Source organism: Somniosus microcephalus, chromosome 11, assembly GCF_052327205.1.
Source record: "Somniosus microcephalus isolate GS21.2 chromosome 11, FLI_Smic_1.0, whole genome shotgun sequence".
NCBI lineage: Eukaryota > Metazoa > Chordata > Chondrichthyes > Squaliformes > Somniosidae > Somniosus > Somniosus microcephalus.
This window is the reverse complement of record NC_140997.1, coordinates 46,550,120-46,565,323: the sequence shown is the minus strand read 5'-3', so window position 1 is coordinate 46,565,323 and position 15,204 is coordinate 46,550,120. Positions and strand designations below refer to the sequence as shown.

Genomic DNA, 15,204 nt, shown 5'->3' with positions numbered 1-15,204 from the left:
CAATCTTTGAAGAAGAAATGTGCATACATATTGGTAATTCAAACAAGGAATGGATAAGGGTCAAATGTAGGGCAAGGCATGGAACTTCCCTCTAGGTCAACTCAGAAATCACTACAAGGTGCTGATTGTCATCATGATTAGATTAAAGTGAACAGCATGCTGCTGAACATATGCTTGTAACGCGGTGAGGTCAGCAGAAACTTTATATACATTGGCCCTACGGGTGTGTATGCACTGTGTACACACCCGTAGGGACATCAGAAATACCGGTTTCAGGCATGCCAAGTGCGTGTGCTGAAAACCGGCATTTTAAAAAGTTGTTAAAAAAAAATTTCCCCCGCTCATTTAGAATTTAAAAATACTTTTAAAAAAAGGTAAGCTTAATTTTAGCTCCGTAAAAAACTTTAAACTTAAATGTTATTTTAACTCATTTTAAAAACATGATGGTTTTTAAAAAAAAAATTATTTAATGTTTGTGTCTTTTTTCAGTGATCGCCATTCATACTTTTGACAGGTCTGTCAAATGTATGAAGGGGGATTCCTTTCTTTCATTGGCTGGCCCGGCCCACGTGATCCCAGGGACGCTTGCGAACCGCTTGCGCCCCTGGGATACGTGGGCCCTGCGCATTTCGACAGTGGAGAGGCCCAGGATCGGAAGTGTCCAGACCTCGGGAGCCCTCAGGTAAGAGCATCAATTTTTTTTCCCCCGATAGGAGGCATCTGCACGCAGGAAGCCTCCTATCGGAAATTACGGGCCATTAAGTACATGTAATATGGCCTAAAAATCAACAACAAGAAAACTACACCAGAGGAAAGACCAAAGGCTAAAATTATCATAATTTATGGCACTCCAACTGAAAATATTTACCCTATCACATATCTCGGCAGCAAAAAAATCAGGACCCTATCAGCAAACAAGACCTCAAAAGATGAGTAGCAACAGCAAAATAGGTGTTTACAACATGCCAACTGCTTAACAGGCCAACTGCTTAGCCTGACAACACACATCAAATGCTACCTTTGATTGAAACCCATTCATGCATGGTGCGGCACATAGAAGACAAGGCTTTTGACAAGATACTTGATATATGCGGAATGAGCATGTAACAAATGGCCAGGTGCTCAAAGTAGCGCAAAGAGACAAGAAATTACATGTCTTTCAAAATCACAGGAATAACTACTGCGTGAATTGTTGATGGGAAAAATGGAAGGAAAGAGACCAAGAAGAAAACAGATACGCATGACTCAATAATATTAAGTAACAAAGGTCCACCAGATTGTACAGCAGGTTCAGGATCAAGAGAAGTTCATTGTTAAGGCTGCCAGATCAGGCCTGAAGAGAAAATTTACAGTAGCGCACCCAGTGGATCAATAATTAGCTAAGTTACAGCGACCAGGAAAATCACAAATTCAATCCCCAGACTTTGCTAAGTTAACTGATTTCAGCTGGGAGTGGTAGATTTCTACAACTAACCTCCGATCCCCTGGCCTGAAGAGGGGAAAATCAGGGTTCCTGCGTGACTATGATCCAGCAATTCCTCCCGAGAACTGTGCGCATATAGACATCGGGCGAGGATCGAATTGGGTACAGCTATGGCACTCCCCATGGTCAAAGTAGTTTGCTGACACTCACTGTCAAGACTCATGCATGAATAATGGCCACTTAGGCGAGTGCCTTTGGAAATCCATCCCAGCCTTCAGAAGAGGGGAGGAATTTGCCGGTGAGAAAGAAAAACGATTGCAGCAATAATGCTACTGCTAACATTGAAGTAAGGTTCTTACTGTTCTATTAGTGTGTGCTGATCCAGCCCAGGGAGACAGGAATTTTTAGGACCTGCCAGCAATCTAAGGATCTGACATATTAATGCTACTTCCAAGCTGCCCCACTTTCCTCACTAGATTTATTATCTTGACACAAATGTAATTAAGTGTCTGAATATTACTGAATCAAAAAAGACAAACAGTTCTTAAAAGGAATAAATTACATAAGCAATTCTTGCCCTCAAACGTTGTGTTCTTTATTGTGATGAAGCGCTGTTCAATTTCCCTTAATGAAATTTCATCCATGGTAAAATCAATTTATCTCTACCACAACCACTACTTAACGACAGTATTATTTCTGCTGTGGTACAAATAGTAACAAAGGAATAAGTCAGATAACAGCACACACTGGACACATGTGGTAATCACCATATCAGGATATAAAAAACACATCAACCAATATAAAAATATGCCCGATACAAATTTTTTCTAGTCACAAAAGTTAATTATTCTGCATGAAGACTACACAACTTATCGCACATCACCAACAAAATAACTTGATACCCTTGGACATCACCTTACCAGTGAAGCTTCAGCCACAACCAAATCAAAAACAAATGTGATCTTTTGTCCTACCATATCTACATTAATCACATACATGTTTCCTGCTACGATCACAAAACAAAGAGATAGAAACAAGCAAAAAAGGATAATTTTGTCAACCTGTGATATAAATCCAAAATATAATCCAATTGCTTCATGTTTCCGTTACAACAGAATGTTATTTAACGCAACACACTATTTGCCATCAACAATGAATCCACAAAATTTACATTTCAAAATAATTAGAGAAATGATACAGAACTTCTTTTGAGCAGTTTCTAATTCAAATTTGTGACCTTGTCAACATAATCAGTCTGGGCCCTGCCAAGAATGATTTACAGAAATCGAGAGCAATCAGATAAGAGTACACAAAAGTGCTGCAAGAGAAACAAATCTTACCTCTTTACTGTTAAATATATATAAGAAAAAAACTATTCCTGTTTGCACAACTTTAAGGAAAGTTGGCATTCATCCAAAAGTTCACATGACACAGGATTTAAAAAAAAATTCCACACACCTGCAATCCGAAATGCCTATATAATTATTGTGAATACCTGGGAACACATGCCACAGGGTGCAACCTGGTGGCATCCAGGAAGTGGAAATCCACATTTTCATGTTTATGAGGTGCTGATTTCTGAACTGCTACGAATATGATCAATTGCTGATTAATTTATACTTACCAAAACAATAATGCAGATTAAATACCGTTTTAACCAAAGAAAATTAAAAATGGGATGGGGGAAAAATACAAGTAAAATCGATGTTATTCATCATGGTGGCTCAGCATGCTGGTGCACTAATACGCTGTGCCACGGAGTTGTACAGTGACGGCTCATGAGAATTCCCCACACAGGAAGTTTTCAATCTTGGCTACATTCATTTTATGTAATTGGTTCTTGTATGAATTGCTCTATAGGAAAAGGAATTGCACTTCAATGTGACATAGTGAAATACTAGCATGGATGGAGGACTGGTTAACGGACAGAAAACAGAGAGTTGGAATAAACGGGTCATTTTTGGGTTGGCAGGCTGTAACTAGTGGGGTACCACAAGGATCAGTGCTTGGGCCTCAGCTATTCACAATCTACATCAATGATTTGGATGAGGGGACCAAATGTAATATATCCAAGTTTGCTGATGATACAAAGCTGGGTGGAAATCTAAGTTGTGCGGGGGATGCAAGGAGGTTTCAAGGGGATATAGACAGGCTAAGTGAGTGGGTAAGAACATGGTAAATGGAATATAATGCGGATAAATGTGAAGTTATCCACTTTGGTTGGAAAAATAGAAAAGCAGGGTAATTTTTAAATGGGGGAGAGATTGGGAAATGTTGGTGTTCAGAGGGACCTGGGTGTCCTTGTACACGAATCACTGAAAGTTAACATTCAGGTACAGCAAGCAATTAGAAAAGCAAATGGTATGTTGGCCTTTATTACAAGAGGATTTGAGTATTAGAGTAAAGTACTGCAATTATATAGGGCCTTGGTGAGACCACACCTGGAGTATTGTGTACAGTTTCGGTCTCCTTACCTAATGAAGGATATACTTGCCATAGAGGGAATAAAACAAAGGTTAAACCAGACTGGCTCCTGGGATGGGGGGGATTGTCCTATGAGGAGAGATTGAGTAGACTAGGCCTATATTCTCTAGAGTTTAGAAGAATAAGAGGTGATCTCATTGAAACATACAAAATTCTTACAGAGCTTGACAGGGTAGATGCAGGGAGGATGTTTCCCCTGGCTGGGGAGTCTAGAACCAGGGGTCACTGTCTCAGAATAAGGGGTCGGCCATTTAGGACTGAGATGAGGAGAAATTTCTTCAGAGGGTGGGGAATCTTTGGAATTCTCTACCCTAGAGGGCTGTGGAGGCTCAGTCGTTGAGTATATTCAAGACAGAGATTGATAGATTTCTGGATATTAAGGGAATCAAGGGATATGGGGATAGTGCAGGAAAGTGGAGATGAGGAAGATCATCAGCCATGATCTTACTGATTGGCGGAGCAGGCTCGAAGGGCCAAATGGCATACTCCTGCTCCTATTTCTTATGTTCTTAGTATTAATTCAGCACCTCCAATTGCCCCTACAACCAGAGACAAGATCTGTAAGCATGTAGTTGACCCTAGTATTTATTCAAAGAACGCGACTGCTGCCACGAAATAAAGCAATTGCGCATGCACAGTTCCAGTGGTTTTTTGGTTGAAATTGCCAAACTTCCCACAGATTGGTGAAAGAGAAAAGGTGAGGAGGTGGAAATTTCAGGTATTGAGGTCTGTAACGTGACTTGAAGCTGATGTTAGGATGTTGTCAGATTGTGAAGAGTCTCACTGTACTCTCGCGGAGTGTGTTTATTGCTATCAGGTCTGTTGTGGTTTGAACACGCGGCTGGTGAACAGAATGCAGGCGCAGGATGTTCGGATTTAATCAGTTGGGAAAAGCATTATTGAGAGAGTAGAGACAGTGCAGAGAGAGAGAGGGAGAGAGAGAGGAGCGCTAGATAAAGACTGGGGAGGAAAACGAGAGGGAAGGCGGAGAAGGACCGTGAGGAGAGAGAGGAGAGAGCAAGCGTGGCAGAGGTGTGATTAATTAATCAGAATGAACTGCTAGAACTTCCAGTACAATTTAACGAGGAAATGTGACTTGAAGGCGATATTAGGATGTTGTCAGATTGAGAGTGTTTTATTTTCATTATCAGGTCCTCTGTCTGTTGTGGTGAACGTTACTTTTTCTTATTTGGGGCCTGACATTTATGTGCAGCTTCCGGTTTGTTGGCAGCACTCACAGTTGTTCAAAATACTCTCGTCTAATCGCAACCCAAGTTTGCATGGACTGATCCATCAGTGGACAGTTCAAGAGGACATAGCCTGAAAATTTCACGTGCCCACTTTTACACTTCACTGAAATCCTAGTGATACCAGTCGCACCACCACCAAAGTAGAATTTCATCCCACTGTCCAATCCATTTATATAAGGTCAGAAGAGCAATGCACGAACCAGTGACAGTGGATGTGGATATGGGTGTGTTCGCATTCATGAAAACATTAGTAGTCATTCCACGATCTGGCTCTTCCAGCAGGCACATCTTGGGAAATTATCAGCAGGTAGCCATGATTTTCTGGCCAGTCGTTTCAATAGACGGAAAATCATCGGCTGCGCATCCATGAGTTCCCAAGATGCTGTTCCAGTGAATGCCACTCCCCACTGGGAGCATCAGATCATGGAATTAACCTGACAGTTCTTATACCCACTGTCATGAGAAAAAAAAACACAGGAGTTCTGGAACAAGCTCCACAGAACACCATGACTTGATTAGTACCACAGTAGTAGAATTCACTAGTTATTTCTCACATGGTACATTAATGATCTCAGCCATGTCATTATGGCAAGGTTCTAAGCCGTGAGTTGGGGGGGGAAGGGGGAACTGGAGGGACTGTTACCCTTTTGGCCAATCTTTAACTGCTCCTATTAGTCAATTATAAAGTAACATTGGCAAAGATCTGGGAGCAGTTTACTTGCCACGATTGGCCACAGATTGTGTGTGTCCTGGGAGATAATAGCAAATAACACAAATTCTGTTAGTTCTATTGCCAACAAGACTAATGACCTGTCAGTCGGTAAAATATATATTCTCTGGTCGGGTACAGGAAATACCAAGTTACTTCAGATGTTGCTTCAGTGGCAAACAGTTTAATCTATTACTTCAATGAACAGTACCATTAAGTGAGATGCTTAAGATACTTACAGGATAAATTGTAGTCCTTTCTGAATTTCCTGCCACCTATTACTTCTGTCCTTGGATACATTGGACATGTTATCCTTTACGTCCAATTCCTCTAATGATACAGATTCTGAGTCAGAAAGAGAAACAATAAATCACAAAAAAGCCACACAAAAGACTTCTCATATCCTCCTTATAAAGTGTAACTTTTTTTTTAAAACAAATTAATACAATTTAAATGCAATAAGTAAGGTTTATATTAAGCATGATTACATGAGCATTTTTTTGCTAATGTATTAAACATCCTTTAAATGGGAATCAAAGTTCATGATGGGGGGGCAAGTAAAATGCCACAATACACTTTCAGAATTTGTCAGAGCTATTTTAAATATTAACTCTGACTCATTGGGGCTGCAAGGTTTTTTTTAAAAATCTCTCACACCTACGACTATAACTTGGACTTGTGGCTCTTTGATATTTGCCTCTGCCCATTTAATTTGACCGTCCTAGAGAAGATACCCAGGCTTGTTATATGCTGCATGACTTAAAGCTGCTCATCATAGAAGCGTAGAAGTTTATAGCACAGATTGAGACTATTAGGCCCATCGTGTCTGTGTCAGCTCTTTGCTAGAGCAATTCAAAACTAATCCTACAGCTCTAACCAATGTTCTCTCATTTTTACTCTATGCACCTATTTATAAAACCCAAAATGTTGAATCAAAACATGGAAAAAGTGAAATTTCCCATAGAAAAAAATATAATTTCTACCAACTTACAGCAGTTCTTGCATAGATATTCCAGTTGCATCCTAGTCTGAATAGATATAAACAACACTTTTCCATCCAAATTAAATGCACTGCACTTGAATCTTACTACAGGAAACTCTTGTTTAAACGGCGCCTAAATATCCGGAATTCTCTATTAACCGGCAAAATTCTCACTCCGAAAACAACACCTCAATAACCGGCAATGTTGCCGAGTCCGAGTCTCCCACGGTGGCCGAGTTAGTCAGTGGGGGTAGTTCTCCAAACTGCCACTACTCGGCTTCTTGGTGCTGTCGGGAGTCGGAACACCTCAATACCCCTGTAACAGGAGTCTGACTCTCCCGCACTGACGGTAATCTCTTCTGATCCACCATTTTACAGGGGTACTGTGTGTCTCCCACGCTGCTGGTAGTCATTGCATTGCATTACCCTCAACTGGCAGTACTGTACTTAATCAAGCATCTTCCACCATCCATTTAACACAACATTCTGTAGGTGAGTACCCAATTACTGTATACTGCACATTTCTTGATTTTTTCCATTTTTCTTTGTTAAAAATAGCCTCGGTAGATAACCCTCTCCGTCATCCGGAATTTTTGATCAACCGGCAACACGCCGGTCCCGTATACCAAAGAGTTTCCTGTGCTACTAAATACTCATCCGTCAGCTCAGCAGCAACGACGGGGCCGAAGTATTTGCATCTTGCTCCCGGTTATATAAAGGGTATTGGCATAAAGGGATCAATGACAAAAGCTATACTGAAGTTATATTACAAGTAAACCATCAGAAATCCAAATAGCCACTTGACATAGAATGCCAAGTATAATTGCATTCTGAAAACAGTGGGAAGGAGCACATAGTGGTTAATATTAGGGAGTACAAGAACTGAGAATGTCACGATTCCAACCCTGTAAGAATGTTGTATGTTTCAATGAAATCACCTCTCATGCTTCTAAACTCTAGAGATTATAGGCCTAGTCTTCTCAATCTCTCCTCATAGGACAATCCTCCCATCCCAGGAACCAGTCTGGTGAACCTTCATTGCACTCCCTCTATGGCAAGTATATCCTTCCTTAGGTAAGGAGACCAAAACTGTACACAATACTCCAGGTGTGGCCTCACCAGGGCCCTATATAATTGCAGTAAGACGTCTTTACTCTTATACTCAAATCCTCTTGTAATAAAGGCCAACATACCATTTGCTTTCCTAATTGCTTGTTGTACCTGAATGTTAACTTTCCGTGATTCGTGTACAAGGACACCCAGGTCCCTCTGAACACCAACATTTCCCAATCTCTCACCATTTAAAAAAATACTCTGCTTTTCTATTTTTCCTACCTAAATGGCTAACTTCACATTTCTCCACATTATATTCCATTTGCCATGTTCTTGCCCACTCACTTAGCCTGTCTATATCCCCTTGAAGCCTCCTTGTATCCTCCTCACAACTTACATTCCCACACAGCTTTGTATCATCAGCAAACTTGGATCTATTACATTTGGTCCCCTCATCCAAATCATTGATGTAGATTGTGAATAGCTGAGGCCCAAGCACTGATCCTTGCGGTACCCCATTAGTTACAGCCAGCCAACCCGAAAATAAGCACAAAACATTAAAAGAGATTTTAGGCTATTCAAGATCAAAAACAGCAGATCCTTCCTGGGTGTTTCACAAATTCTACTAAAACATGGAATACGGAAGAGGCAAAGAGTTGTACACCTACCCTTGTAGAAAATAAAACCAATTCTTTCAAATATAAAAGTACCTTGCTCAATTATTATACAACATAAGGGTTCACCTTGCCAGTGATTAACAAACTGATGCAAAGGCCAAGCTGCACCATTAGGAAAATAAAACTTAAACCAAACGTGATCAAAGATTTCCAAAATATGCTATATATTAATTTTGACATCAGAAAAGGTACTTCTAGCAGACGTAAACATCACTCTTTGTTACAGGGCAAAACAAGCTTAAAATCCTGTGTGCTTTTGAACCTGAAATTAATCAGCAGATTTCAATCTACAAAGCTCTCTAATTAAAGCCTGTGACTTTAAAGAGACATAGCTTCACCTTCACAAAATAATCATTCTGCATTACATTGTGTAACACTACTGTCCTTATAAAGCAGTGTATCATTCAATTTATCATGAACAATGAATGGTATGAGAGATCTGCTACATATAATCATTAAGCAATACAACAACAATAGACATAGGAGCTGCTCTGCAGCTCCAGCACATATGGTTTAAACGAACAGGAACAGAATATGATCACTTCACACACAAAACACTAAGATAATAGATTGTCTTTGACCAGTGTGTAGCAAGGGAGAATTCCACCACTCCATTCCCCACTGAATGTACCGGGAAACAAGTATTGCAAATTGTGATATGCTAGCAAGACACTATCACGAGCACGTCAGTCATATGCTTTAATGATACGCTTGGGGAATTCTAACTTTGCCTTCACAAGGCATGCCCTGCTTGTACAAATTGTATATCAAAATTAATCAGATCAGATATACGCACATCAGTCCACCATTCAAATCTTAACCCAATGCAATGATCATGTAGAAAAGAACAAAAAAGTGGTTTCAGTGAAGTGATAGAATATGCTGCAATAAGGTCTCAGTCCTTGAAAAATCCAAGCATCATCATCTCGACGGCAGGTTCTTACGAGCTCTTAGCAGATACCCATCCAACTCCATCTCATTTATGGATACAGTGAAACAAACTAAGTTAATAGCAGGGCAATAAACAGATCATGAACTGTTCAGCTATCAATACCTGCACTGTATTAACAAAAAGATTATCTTACATATTAATAATTTTAGGTACAGTGTTAGTTTGTTTCCTTGGAGAAATGAATATCACAACAGTAATAGGATGCAAATCTAGCTATCATTAATAAGTTTCCAGTTATGCAACAAAGTCTTTAAATAAAAGCAGAATGAAAGGCTGACCTCCTCCTATGCAAAAAACCAAAACAAAAATACCCTCAAACCTACCTGAACACATTGGAAAAAAAATCAAACCTTTAATTTTAAACCCCCCCAGAATAACACAGGAACTAGGCAGGTGGGGCTTCAAGCTATAAGACTCGACACAAAACAAATCAAACTGTTTCAATCTAGAGACTATAACTCGGATCACAAAGTGCCTATAATTTGCCATAATTTAGCAATCTCACTTGGAGACCAAAGGGTTGGTGGTGTAGAAAGTGGAGAATTTCACAATGGTGCAATACAGTTGGGCACTGACAGGAGGATGAATTACTTTGCATCCAGTTTGTACCATATCAAAGTGCTCAACACTGGGTGCCAAAGTGGGAAATGTTCCATTCCCCAAACTTGACTTCCCTCACTTTAATCAGCAAAGAAAAAGGCAGGCCAAAACCTTTTTACCTTACTGCCAAGCCTGTAGCACTCTATTCCTATCTGAATCAAAGCCTGGCTTTTGTTTTGGAACTCAATGATGTGCAGTAAATGTTAGAAGGAATGCTTCAGCTTGCTTTCATGCTTATGAAATCAAAACACTGTGTGGGTAGTTATGTTGCTATCACATCTAACTGCATTTCCAGTACTAATACAGTATTCAATTGGAGAAAGATGTCAAATGAATAAAAAAAACTTTTTTTTGTTCGAATCACTTGAGGAAATGTCCTTATAACACACATCTAAATGCTCTCTGTGGCCATTTGTTAAAATCTAGTGCTAATAGTTTTGACATCCACAACTTAACAAATGCTGCCCATCCTTTAACTCATCAATTACTGAAGCAAAAAGGAACTGAAGCCCTCAAGTACTAGAATACACTATCGTTTAGACTGGTTAGTAATAAAATATACAAAGACATGCAAATGACAAAGCCACACTAGCACTCAAACTTTGCTGATTAACAGTTCTTTTGAACTGTGTGGCAATAACTAAGTAACAACAACGGAAAATGCTGGAAATACTCAGCAGGCCAGGCAGCATCCGTGGAGAGAGAAACAGGGTTAACGTTTCAGGTCTGGGACCCTTCATCGGATGTTCAGATGTCCCAGACCTGAAACATTAACTCTGTTTCTCTCTCCACGGATGCTGCCTGGCCTGAGTATTTCCAGCATTTTCTGTTGTTATTTCAGATTTCCAGCATCCGCAGTATTTTGCTATGAACTAAGTAACAATGTATGTAAGTTAAAGCTGGAGACAAAAAGACACAAGGGACAGCTGGAGATACTGTTGGTGTAATTTATAACTGTTTTAAGAGTTTAGTGCCAAATCTACAAATGTTGCACAAACCAGAAGACATACTGGGCAGATATCATCTCCCCACAGCAGGTTTAAATGTATTTTGCATTCTGCCAAAAAAAGAAGAAAAAAAATGGATCTGCCACTAGAAATTATGTATTAAGTTAACTGTAACTGCCATCACTGACAAATTTAGACTAACTGTGCATGTAGATTGTCTGTACGCTACTGTTTTCACTAGTAACTAGAAATTTGAACTACTGCTTTAAGTGACTTTTAAGTACTAAGCCACTAGTATTTCCCCCCTAAGGTAGCAGCCCCAACCAAAACAGACAATCACACACCTAAGGGTCTTCACTCCCCTTAATATTTCTTCTGACCTCTTAAAGGAAAACTGGATTTTCATTTTTTTCTCCCCCATTGTTGTCAAGAATGTTGCTGATCACATCAACTAAATCCACAGAAGAACGCACATGAGCCAAAGCAGAGCATTGTTACTCTGCCCCAACATGCGTTAAACTAAAACTAAATTGCAAAAGAAGAATCCTATTGCACTAGTAATTAATGGAAATATCTGTACAACAACCAACCTCATGGGATAAGTGAGATTGCCAATTATCACTACTGATTTGTGGTTGTGTTGTGCTGTGTACTAAACATCATTAAAAACTAGGTCTAAACAACTCAAGTTCATTTCACATGGGACTAGTACAGCTGGCAGAGAGAATTTCATCCCAGAAGTTTGGGCTGCATTCAAAATCATATACCAGGGCTGAACGCAAGGTCACTGATCTACTCTGCCATCCAGTCTCTTGAGATCATAACTTCAATCCAAAAAAGACCATATTGCTTTCCAAAACAATAGAACTGGAATCAGTGAAAAATCAAAACTACAGATCATTAGTAGAACAGAATAATGGCAAATGGAAGATGCAATGACTGTGAAAGGTACTGGGAATAAAAAGGAACAGGGTTAGAAAGGGGTACTTCTAATCCATTATGCCTCACAGGTATCCAGGGAGCACAAGGTTGTACAGTTTCAGTGGCATGGGCAACTTTAAACCTTTTTGCATCGACAGAATTCTATTGCATCGACAGAATTCTATTGCAAACTTCACACCTCAACCCAACTTCCATGAGTTTCACAAAAGTAGAGGTGAGAGGCACAGAAAACAAGCACCTCTTTTACTGGCAGAGGAGCAGTAAAAAGCAGAACTACGGGCCATGGATCCTCAGTTCAGCACCACTACTTTGAAGCCAATGAATTGGCTAGCCCTGGTTTCACTTCTTGTCCTAACAGAGCCAGTACCTCTCTAACAAGTTTCTTTTTCTGCCCGCACAAAGTCACCTCTGGAGTATGCCAACGTTCCATTCTTGGCCCACTCCTCTTCCTCATCTACATGCTGTCCCTGGGAGATATTGTATGCAGACACAGGGTCAGGGTTCACATGTATGCTGAGGACATCCAGCTCTACTTCTCCACCAGCTATTATATACAATAAAAGACAAACTGGTGAAGCGATTTTATCTGAATCATATCACTTTTTAGAGCATTAATCTCATTGGTGTTTGTGGGACCTTGCTGTGCGCAAATTGGCTGCCGCATTTGCTGCATTACAACAGTTCATAAGTACTTCATTGTCTTTGAAGCACAGCCTGAGCTCAGTGATAGCATTCTCACCTCAGAGTCAGAAGGTCATGGGTTAAACCCCATTCCAAAGACTTGAGCACATAATCTAGGCTGACACTTCAATGGAGTACGGAGAAAGTATTGCACTGTCGGAGGCACAGGCTTTCAGATGAGATGTTAAACAGAGAACCTATCTTCCCTCTCAGGTGGACGTAAAAGAGCTCGTCACTATTTGAAGAGGGAGGGCGTTCTACTAGTGTCCTAGCCAATATTTACCCCCATTACTACAACAAATTATCTAGGCATTAACCTCATGCTGTTTGTGGGACCTTGCCGTGCTTCCCTACATTACAACAGTCCCTGCACTTCATTGACTGTGAAGGACTTTGGGGGGCCTATGGTTGTGAAATATGTTATATAAATGAAAGTTTTTTCTTTTTTTATAGTTATATACAAGTTACTGGGTTGGAATCACTCTAATACTAGTTATGACTTTGCTCATGACACAAAGATAGGTAGGAAAGTAAATTGTGAAGAGGACATAAGGAGGCTACAAAGGGGTATAGATAGGTTAAGTGAGTGGGCAAAGATCTGGCAAATGGAGTATAATGTGGGAAAATATGAAATTGTCCACTTTGGCAGAAAGAATAAAAAGGAAGCATATTATCTAAATGGTGAGAGATTGCAGAGCTCTGAGATGCAGAGGGATCTGGGTGTCCTAGTGCATGAATCGCAAAAGGTTAGTATGCAGGTACAGCAAGTAATTAGGAAAGTTAATAGAATGCTATTGTTTATTGCGAGGGGAATTGAATACAAAAGTAGGGAGGTTATGCTTCAGTTATACAGGGCATTGGTGAGACCACATCTGGAGTACTGCATATAGTATTGGTCTTCTTATTTAAGGAATGATGTAAATGCGTTGGAAGCAGTTCAGAGAAGGTTTACTCGACTAATACCTGGAATGGGCGGGTTGTTTTATGAGGAAAGGTTGGATAGGCTAGGCTTGTATCCGCTGGAGTTTAGAAGAGTAAGAGGTGGCTTGATTGAAATATACAAGATCCTGAGGAGTCTTGACAGGGTGGATGTGGAGAGGATGTTTCCTCTTGTGGGAGAATCTAGAACTAGGGGTCACTGTTTATAAATAAGGGGCCACCCATTTAAGACAGAGATGAGGAGAATTTTTTTCCTCGGAGGGTCATGAGTCTTTGGAACTCTCTTCCTCAGAGGGCGGTGGAAGCAGAGTCTTTGAATATTTTTAAGGCAGAGGTAGATAGATTCTTGATAAGCAAGGGGGTGAAAGGTCATCGGGGGTAGGCGGAAATGTGGAGTAATCGGATCAGCCATGATCTTACTGAATAGCAGAGCAGGCTCGAGGGGCCGACTCCTGCTCCTAATTCGTATGTTCGTATGTATGAACACATTTGTATAAAATTCCTCTGCCCACTACTTTGAAGGCGGCATTAATCTATTCCAGTTCTGACAAAGGGTCATCAACCTGAAACGTTAACTCTGTTTCTCTCTCCACAGATGCTGCCTGACCTGCTGAGTATATCCAGCATTTTCTATTTTAATTTCAGATTTCCAGCATCCGCAGTATTTTGATTTTGTATTAATCTATTCCAAATAGTTTGTTAAAATAGTTGACAAATGAATTTCATATAAGCACATTAATATGTCTGTCACTAAAAGCACACAGAGCATTTTCAAACCATTACTATTGATTTGTGACTCCAGTCCACAAGCTCACTAAAATCTCTGGTAAATGTGCCTTCAGCCAAACTAATTGAGTATTCCTGCAATAAGTTGCTACTCCAAATGACTCAATGGATAAATGCAGCTTCGACATCAAGGTTTGTTTTGTTATGTGCTAATTCAGTTGATCTGTAGCATGGCAGCAACAACATTACACCCCTGAGCATCTTAAATTGAAAGGGCAAATTCAGCAAGGCTTCCTCGTTCTGATTGCTATCCAGTGACCTTGTTGAAATGTATGCGTGCTGATGCTGAGCAAGGGTGGAACTGGATTCAACTGTGATGTCCCTGACAGCCAAATCATAGAATTTTATGGCACAGAAGGAGGACATCCGGCCCATCGTGACCGTGCCACCCGAAAAAGAGCTAGCCCACTTTCCAGCTCTTGGCCCGTAGTCTTGTAGGTTACAGTACTTCAAGTGCATATCCAAGTACTTTTTAAATGCAATGAGGGTTTCTGCCTCAACCACCTTTTCAGGCAGTGAGTTCCAGACCCCCACCACCCGCTGGGTGAAAAAAGTTCTCAATCCTTCTACCAGTTACTTTAAATCTATGCCCCCTGGTTATTGACCTCTCTGGTAGGGGAAATAGGTCCTTCCTATCCACTCTATCGAGGCCGCTCAAAAATTTATACACCTCAATCAAGTCTCCCCTCAGTCTGTTCCAAAGAAAACAACCCCAGCCTATCCAATCTTTCCTCATAGCTAAAATTCCCCAGTCCTGGAAACATCCTCGTAAATCTCCT

The 15,204-nt window shown here is 40.4% G+C and overlaps 1 protein-coding gene across 1 annotated transcript in view; it reads right to left on the bottom strand.

Moving 5' to 3' along the window:
- The window catches only part of zc3h7a (zinc finger CCCH-type containing 7A), a 79,916-nt gene that overhangs the window by 59,903 nt on the left and 4,809 nt on the right, over nt 1-15,204 (bottom strand). The window contains exon 2 of the mRNA XM_086000608.1: nt 6,106-6,211. Coding sequence (XP_085856734.1) covers nt 6,106-6,173 — 68 coding nt within the window. The 5' untranslated portion in view covers nt 6,174-6,211. The remainder of the gene's footprint in view (nt 1-6,105; nt 6,212-15,204) is intronic.